The sequence below is a fragment of the Anguilla anguilla genome, chromosome 3 (genome assembly GCF_013347855.1).
Source record: "Anguilla anguilla isolate fAngAng1 chromosome 3, fAngAng1.pri, whole genome shotgun sequence".
Lineage (NCBI taxonomy): Eukaryota > Metazoa > Chordata > Actinopteri > Anguilliformes > Anguillidae > Anguilla > Anguilla anguilla.
This window is the reverse complement of record NC_049203.1, coordinates 4,569,972-4,578,978: the sequence shown is the minus strand read 5'-3', so window position 1 is coordinate 4,578,978 and position 9,007 is coordinate 4,569,972. Positions and strand designations below refer to the sequence as shown.

Here is a 9,007-nt window from a genome sequence, read left to right as displayed (position 1 = left end):
GATGTATTATTGAAGAGACCGCTGGTACCCTCAAGGTCTGGAGGTGGCTCAAAAGCACAGGAGAATGGCAGGAAAACACCAGGAACTGGTCCAGCAGTGGCCCTGAACAGGGAAATATTAGAGTATGTGGAGTTATGGCCAAGTGTATATTTATAAAAAATTATGCAATATATACGCTTTGCCCGTTCTTGCCAAGTGTATGTATACACATAGCTGCTTGGTGGTTGGACAGGCGCTTGCATTCAATGTTTTTGTCACCTAAAATGCAGTTTTGATGCATGATGTTCCTCCGAAATGCAAGATGGATGTGCTCCCTCCATATCCTCATTAAACCATACCTGTGATTCTAGACTTATGTTGGATTATATACATATAAATTGTGTCTGTAGATTGCAAGCTACAGTTGCGGTTATGAAATTAGCCTAATTAAAAATTTAATTGATGGTCTGTATATTAAACATCCACAGAGAAGTAATCGTGAAAACACAATACTGTCATATTTATTTATGCATTCATGTGTATTTTTGCTTGGTATTTCAGCACATTAGATTTCACACAATGTGAGGTTAAAGTGCAGACTGTCAGCTTTAATTTGAGGGTATTTACATCCATATTGGGTGATCTGTGTCAGAATTAAAACCCTTTTCACACATAGTTCCTCCATTTTAGCCGACCAAAAGTAATTGTACAATTGGCTGCTCAGCTGTGTCAGCTGTAAGAAAGCTTATAAAAGTTTAATTTCAAACTCGATGTGCCGGAGTACAGAGCCAAAACAACAAGACTGTGTCACTCCTTATAAACTTACAAACTGCATGGAATATGTTTAGATATTAATGAGTATGTTTCTCAGAGTGACTAGGTGTTCGAAAAAATGTTTGCATCTGTACATGTAACAGACACGGTTGTGTGAATATATCAGAGTATGTAGTTGATTCTACTTGTGTGTGTGTGTGGGTGCGTGCGTGCATGTGTGTCTTTCTGTGTATGTGTGTGAGCAGACCAAATTTGGTATTCAGTACTCAGTTAATTTCCACCTTCCTTCTTTCCATTTTACTTCAGGGTAGATTCACCCCAATATAGATGAGATGCCAAAAGGCTTGTTTTTTAAATTAGTCAGTAATTAAATTGGGCTAATTGCAAAATAAATTAATTTGGCTGAAACCAGGTTTGTTTTAAAAAAAATCCAAGAGTCTTTGTGAAGAAACAGAAACATTGGAAGATTATCTTGTCTGGGGTCCATCTCTCAATCAACGGTCGCGGCTTTGTGTGTTTACTTAATTCAACACAATCAAACTCATTTGGAAGCAGTTCAGACTAGTGTCGCAGTAGAAGAGCGCCCCCTCCTGGATATATCCTCCCATTGATTCACTGTTTTCAACTAATTGCTGTAATATTCATTATGGAAAAAGACAATTTCAAGGAATTTTATAGTAAAGGTTTTACAGGTGTGGTACGTTTCGAATTATTGAACCCAATTCAGTCACTAATTTCGAAATTTTTAAAGAAACTATCAAACATATGCATGGAATAACCACGTATCTTAGGTCACTAATGGCAAACATCTCAAAATAAACCATAACAATGTATTAATTAAAACAAAGTTTGTCTAGACCGGAAAGGATAGTGCACCCAGGCGTATAGACGAATTGGGTTAAAAACCAATACCCTTTCTCTACTTTAAAGTGAATACTTTGGTGTATTTATCATTAATATCGTCCTATCGTCATTATTTAGCCGTCCTATTAGTTATGTATTAATGGAGAGGTGTTCTAGCGTGCAGGGTAAAAAGCTTGTTTGCTTTGATGTCAGCCGTGAATTAGAGGTCAAAAGGGTCCAACACATCTAGAGCTCAAAACACGGTTAAGATTTATTCTACCCAACCACGGAAAAATGCCAGGATTAGTGTCGTAGCTATAGTAGCGTTGACAACAATGTGTGTAGGCTACATATGTAGGCTATGTAATAAAATGGCTATACACCATTAGGCTACGTATCCTTTTTCAAAAGCGATTCCATGCTCAAATTGAAACTAAACTCAAGTAAACAGGTGCTCAATTAAGCAGTAATGTACATATAAAAAATAAAATAAAACCGAAAATTGTCTGAAAGGATTGCAGAAGTCGAATATGGATTTGCAATTATGTCGGCTATACGAGTAATTATTTTTCCAGTTCCAATTCTGACCAACAGCTGTGAGGTATAAACCCGCCCCCGTCCATTCCGTCAACGATTTAGCTGGAGGTGAGAAATAAAATAAATCTCCAGGATCGGGGTTGGAGACCATTGCATTGTTTCGCAGTATTGAAAGAGAGTAGCGTTTATATTCGGTCAAAATGCTTAGCAATGATTAATAAAAATGCTAGTCACTTATACACTCGAAAACGCGTACTTTGTTCGCCGGTAACGTGCAAATAAGCAACTCGAATTGGTCTCGATTGGTCAAGGTCCAAAATGCCGACATCGAAATGTTACGAAATGTATCCAGGGGCGTGTTCGTGAATCGCCATCTTGGCTCCGAATTGAGAAGTCGGCTCGCTTGCCTTGCTCGGGAAGTCAGAGCCGAAATGACCCCAGTTTCTGTTCCCTTCCGCAGACGCGCTCACTCATTGGGAACATGACGGCGACTTTGGTTGTCCAGAGGTTAGCAGGAGTGTCTGGGGCGCTTGCTGTCGCCGCGGGAGCATATGGCGCTCACGGTGGGTGTGCATTTAGTTTAATTATGTGTTACATGGCTTCCTGCCATTGCATTCCCGAATTTCAATTAGCATTAACTGCGTGTGACTCGCGGTGCGAGAAATCGTGCCTGTGGCCCTCGTAAAGCAGGGGGGTTTTGTTTGGCTAGCTACACGGCTAATTCCTGACGAGAACACTGGGTCACAGAAGGCGAAAGTCGCTCTGTAATATTGCACGTTATGTACGTACGTGATGGCTAGCTAGCTGTACGTGTTACACACCCCCACATGTAAACTTTTAAAAGAATAGTGGATTTCAACACAATGAGCTGCAATTAGATGGTTGTACTGAGAGTACAGTTTCTACCTTTGGAGTCATACTCAAGAGACCGTTGCCCCTGAAGGTTGTAGAACGGGCCGTTTACACTAACAGTCGGCTAGTTGCAACTTAAGTATTTACATTGGGTTTCGTTGTAGCATTTATGCATTGCTTGTACAGCAGATAGCATTGGAGCTAATAGCTCTGTGTAGATACGTAAGTAACTGCAAAGAAACTAGGCTACTGTATCCTACAAAGCTTGCCAAGGCGCATTTGAATGCTGAGCCTTTAGCAATCCCCCTTAAACTGCGAGATAAAGAAGATCGCGAGGACATACGTTAAAGCTAAACAAGTTGAACTGACAAAAGACGTGCCCGGTTGTCGCTCTATTTGACAGCTCGTTCTTTCTCATTTTTCTTTAGGGTTCAGACGGAGTGACAGAGACGATTATTTGAAAGAGGTGAATATACACTTTTTTATTTTAAAATGCAATATTTGGTGACAGTCCTTCAGAGCAGCGTCGTCCACGGGGATCTTGGCTTTGATCTATCCTTGGATCACCTGTTATTGCAGGTGTCAATCACCTGCGAGTTGAATTGAAGTTCACTGGGGATGGTGTCTAGGGCCAGGATTGGACACCACTGTTGTGTTGTTCGTGTGCTGCTCTGACATAATTGATTGTGTAGTGCAGTGTGACTCATCTTTTACTCAAAATACATGGCCAACACATCCCTTTACAAGACCTATCAGAAGCAGTCCTTATAGATGAAGAGTAACATTTTGTCGAGTAAGTTGCGAGTGATTTCTGCACTTGTAGTTACTGTGTTTAAAAAAATAAAAATAAAAAAATCAGCACATTTCTGATCTATTTGGTGAGGTGGATCCATGTGAAATTTCCAAATACAGCATTTTTGTTGAATTTTGAATATGAAATACATCACAGCGCTGCTGTATTGCAGACGCAAGACAAATAAAATATGCATGCGTGAGGTGACCCGACTTTATTAATTCATACGAGCGTTTTGGAAATCGCGTCTGTGCACCGGATGTGTGGGCGCTGGATGTGTTCATAAATTTGGTATGAAATCCATGCAAATCCTATGAAGGAGGCCTCAGGGTCACAGTCATTCTCCCCCTCCAGCCAAAGATGAAAGAAGCTATAAGTAGAGTGTGATGCTAACATGGTTATCAAAGGATTCTGCAGAGCGGTGGTTTCAAAGCTTTTTCGGTCACCCCCCCCCCCCCCCCCCCAACTCTTTGGTGATAGGAATATTTTTTAAAGAACCCCCGCCCCCCCATCCCCACCCCCCCAACACACACACACACATACGCAGACAGGCACACACACACAGATATCCTGTGCTGTAACTTTCTCCCTTAACTCTCGCCTGCCACCCCTCCCACCCCCACCCCATGTTGTCTCCTAACACCAACCCCCCCCCCCCCCCCCCCCACCCCCCCCCACCCCCCCCACCCCACCCCACACTTTGGCGGCCATTGCAAAGAACGTGGCCATCCTCCTGAACCCAAATCAGGTGAAAACTGATTTGAATGTTTTTCACCTCTCTGTTCTGCGGAATCAATCACACGGAAAGATCCAGCCTTTTTTTTTGGCTGGCTTCGTCAGCGAAAACGTCAGATCCTTCTTTAGCGTGATTCCTAACAGTACAGAACAGGAAGTGGAACTGCGACGTTAATTATCCTTCTAGACACAAAAAAATACATACCCGGGATCTTGAGAGAGAGGCTATGCAAAGTATGCACTGGAGCGCTCGTAGAGAATGAAGCGTGTTTATTTAAGACTGACGTTCTGACTTGGCGTCTTCTTTTAATGGACTTGCTCCATTTTATACGAGTGCTTAAGTGTTTAATTTGCGTAGTCTCTCCCAGGAGCCCGCGTGTATTTTCGGTCTATATGCACTGCCCCATACAGAGAGCACCCTCTCTCTCTTTCATAAGCTTTGACTGCCGCGCGCGGGATAGCCTTTGTTTCGTTGTCTGTCCCCTCCGTTTGCTCGTGTTCCTAACGGGACCCTGTCCTTTCTCTTTTCTTACGCTTCTCGTTCTCAGATGTTTGAAACGGCCAACAAGTACCACTTCCTGCACAGCCTGGCTCTGCTCGGTGCGGCTCGCTGCAGGAAGCCTGCGCTGGTAGGTCTGCACGCTGTGCTGGGCTCATCCCTGTGTGCGCCCCATAGAGCATACACAGGAACTTAATAAAATATTTATGAAAATGTCCATATTTTATTATATATTCCATATTTACCAAAGCAGAATTTCATATGAAACGTAACGATCGTTAATCATGTTTCAAAACACCATTGGGCAAGTTTTTTCTTTTTTTGCTTTTGCCAGTACAGTGCTGTGCCAGGTGCAGCTCACCTGGGGGTGGGAGGGGTTTCACTGTCAGTCAGATATCACACACTTGGTCAGTCTTGTACACAGTGCCTGCACATTACATCGACTCAGTTTCTGTGACTCCAGTATTAACCGGTGGACTGCAAAATAAAATCAGCAGTGGTCAACACCAGCTGTTGGGTAGAAGAGTGTGCTTTCCCCCCCCCCCCCCCCCAAACTGACAGCGGGGGGGTTGCAGTAGAAACAGGAAACAGCCTCAAAAGATACTTTATTACCCAATAAAGATAATTTTGTGAGATGATCAGCTCATTGAAATCACATGGACCGTGTGTTTTCTTTCTCACTGTGCAAAGTACTGCATGCATTCTCTTTTCCTTTTGCGAGCGTTGCAAGAGGTCAGCAGGAAGTTTTAATGTAAATGAAGACGATGTGAGTTTCCTGCGTTCATCCCGAGCGTTCGGTGTGTGTGTTCGCAGGCCGGCGGGCTGCTGACGGCTGGCATGGGGCTCTTCTGTGGGGCGCTATATCACCAGGCCATCACCGGGGACCCCAGCCTCAGCAAGCTCGCTCCGTACGGGGGCACCATGCTCATCGCCGGCTGGGCTGCCATTGCCCTTTGACCCCTGACCCCTGACCCCGGGGCATCATTGTGACCCCTGGTAGGGTTCCCTCAAAACACCTGCCCACCCTATAAATCAGAGACTTTGAGGCGAAGGGAGACTTTGGCAAAGAGGGTGTCGTGAAGCCAGCGTTGTCTCAAACGGGTGTTTCCCTTCACAGGTGTCCATAAAAAAAAGGTGTGCGGATCAGTTGCTGTTTTTTCTGACCTTCAACGGGTGCTTTCAAAATCCGTGAAGGTTTCTGTGACTTGCTTGCGTGAGCTTTTGTGTGGATTTTTTTTTTTTTTCCGGCAAAAAAAATAAAGCCGTTTTGAAAATACTGTCAGCTCAATATTATTTCTCGTCTCTGCCACTGTCACTGTCTGATCTGTGTGCTCTCAGACATCAGTTAAAGTCCATACTGACCTCAATTTTCACTTCCCCTGGAGTACAGTGATAAGAGTTCACTGTTGAGGCCAACACATATGCCACAACAATGTTCACAGACCTATCAGCATTCAAATGAATTATCCTTTCAAAAATAATTCTTGGTTTCTGACTTAAGATGGAGCCCGTCGGCCCTTTGAGAATTGTTTGATAAACCTTGAATTCGCCGCACAACCAATAACCGCATTTTCACAAATTGGATTAGCTCGCAGCATTGTTACAGAAGGCCGCGCGGAAGAGGAGACGCCGACACACTGGCTCTTGTGAACTCCAGTCTCTGCCCCGTGAAAATGAGATTCATGGAACCGTTTACGGGCATCACCATAACGGGATAAAGCGTTCAGCGTGTCACCCGCAGAGTTCTTCCATCAGAGCACAATGGCTTGCACAGTAGCTCCTGCTTTTTAAAGGGGCCAAGCATAAAAACCTAGCCAGGGCAGAGTAAACAAATTCAAGGCATCGATTTCGCTCCTGACTCCAAATCACGCGTGTTTGGGCAGTCTAGCTTTTTCACTTCGGTTCCTCTTCTCAGACGCTCTGGCGAAGACGCCCTCGCTGCAATTTTCCCCTCCGCTCATTAGCAACGGCAGCGCAGCGCCTCTTCGTTAAAAATCCATGAGCCCTCATCATCATGTTCTACGCCAGGAGGCTTTTGCTTCTACGGCTTTGTTAAGATTTTTGAAGTGGAAATCAATTTTTCATCCCCTTCTCCCCCCCCCCCCCCCCCCCCCCCCACCCCCCCAACCCCCCACACCCCCCCCCCCCCCCTCCCTTCTGCTTTTTTCCGCTGGACACTCTTAACGCCTGCTTCCTGCTCACTTATCAACATGCAGGAATGTTCCGGGCTAGGGCACTACGCAAGCTGGAGTGTAATTAGAACTGCCAGCCACAGAGCTTGTTGCTGGACCTCAAGTTAAGTGGGCGTGCATTGAGACTGGCGTGCATTGAGACTGGCACTGCAGATACAGTGGATATTGTTAATTGTGCCTCTGAAGAATTCCTTATCACAGCCCCTCCCTCCCTGCCTCCGACCCACCTCCCCCCCCCCCCCCTTAATACCCAAACATATTTTTTCATTTTTACTTCATGCCACCAGACAGGCAGTAATTATCTGGACTCCGGTTTCTAAGTAGGGCAGCTCGCACGTCGCGCCCAATTGATTTTGGGGGCCAGGGTGCGCGTGAGCTCATCGCTGGCCGGCTGGCCGGCTGGCCCTCCTGTCTGCAAACGGCAAAATTTAAAAAAGCACTCGAATTCAGAGATAATGCGCTTCACATAGCCGTTTTGTCGGATAAGAGAAAAAAAAAAGAAACGAAACCTTACGCCCACGAAACCTGACACGATTATCATAAGCCCTTTTCACATGTGCTATGCTGTAGAGAGTGGTAAAAAAATAAATAAATACATAAAAAATCCAAACCTTCCAGAATCTGACTTGATTCTACTATAGGGTAGGGCTACTAATCAGGGTAGTGGTTACATAGTAAGGCTCAGAAAGCGAGCAAAATACCTTTCTACATAACAGCAAAATGGTCCAAATGGTGTTTTTTAAAATTTATATACAGACGTGTGTGCATCATTATAAGACTGCCATCGGCACACTGCATGAATTCACTGATGAAGGCGATATGTCAAAAAAGTCTTTTGACCTCACTTTAACTTTTCGAATACAGCTGCCATATTCCTTTCTTCACTAAGCAAACATTGTGTGTCTGTGTAGCAGTGCAGCCACTCCCCACCCCCCCAGAGCTGCCCACCTACTCCCACCCCCCCCCCCCCCCCCTTACCCCACACTGGTCAAGTTCCTGATATTATTGGCTACTGATCAGTCGAATGGCCTTTCGCTGGAACACACAAATCTCTCCTGGCAACCCGAGTCCTCATCCTGCACCCATCATTCTTTTCAACATGCCAATTATCTACACCGTCAGACTCGGTGATACGTTTTTCAAAGGGGAAGTATTTCAAGGTGACACGAAGGGGTGGGGGGGGGCAGTAAAATATGATGAGGGGTGACTCTGAGTGAACATCTCTTGATCACTGCTTTCCAAAGAAAGAAAGGGGCACAGGAAAGCGGAAACAAGTCACAATCCTTCCAGGAGGTATTTCTTAAGAATGGCGTGATATTTTTAAGGAGATATTAACCCTCTGCATGCGCGCACACACATACACGCAAACGTGCACACGTGCACTCGCATGCACATGCACACGCACACACATGCACTTGCATGCACATGCACACGCATGCACGTGCATGCACATGCACACCAGCACTCCTATCACCAATCCTTTTCCCCCCACAATTGCAAGGATCATGCCATTTCACATAAGAATGTATGATTAGTTCAGTTATTGATGTATGTCCAAAAAATGAATTGCACACTGTGCATGACCATTAGGAATGGACAAACTATTTTCTCATTTTCTTCACAAATCTCTGTCTGCCACTTCTGTCTTTCGGTTCCTTATCTCCAACGTGTCTTTGCTGTAAGCTGCTATATTTAAGCAAGCCTGGACAGCATATGCAGTCAACCAAAAAAAAAAAAGAAATAATAATCATAATTGGTCGGTGTATAACACTACCAGTCCCAAAATGCAAGGCGGAGGCATTT

General features: G+C 44.7%; 1 protein-coding gene across 1 annotated transcript; it reads left to right on the top strand.

Annotated features, from left to right (window-relative positions):
- The first annotated feature begins 2,425 nt into the window (after positions 1-2,425).
- On the top strand, positions 2,426-6,289 carry tmem256 (transmembrane protein 256). Its single transcript, XM_035408069.1, has 4 exons — positions 2,426-2,696; positions 3,414-3,451; positions 5,062-5,142; positions 5,826-6,289. Exons 1-4 carry the CDS (start codon positions 2,615-2,617, stop codon positions 5,967-5,969), a joined length of 345 nt encoding a protein of 114 aa, XP_035263960.1. The 5' UTR covers positions 2,426-2,614; the 3' UTR covers positions 5,970-6,289.
- Positions 6,290-9,007: the final 2,718 nt, after the last annotated feature.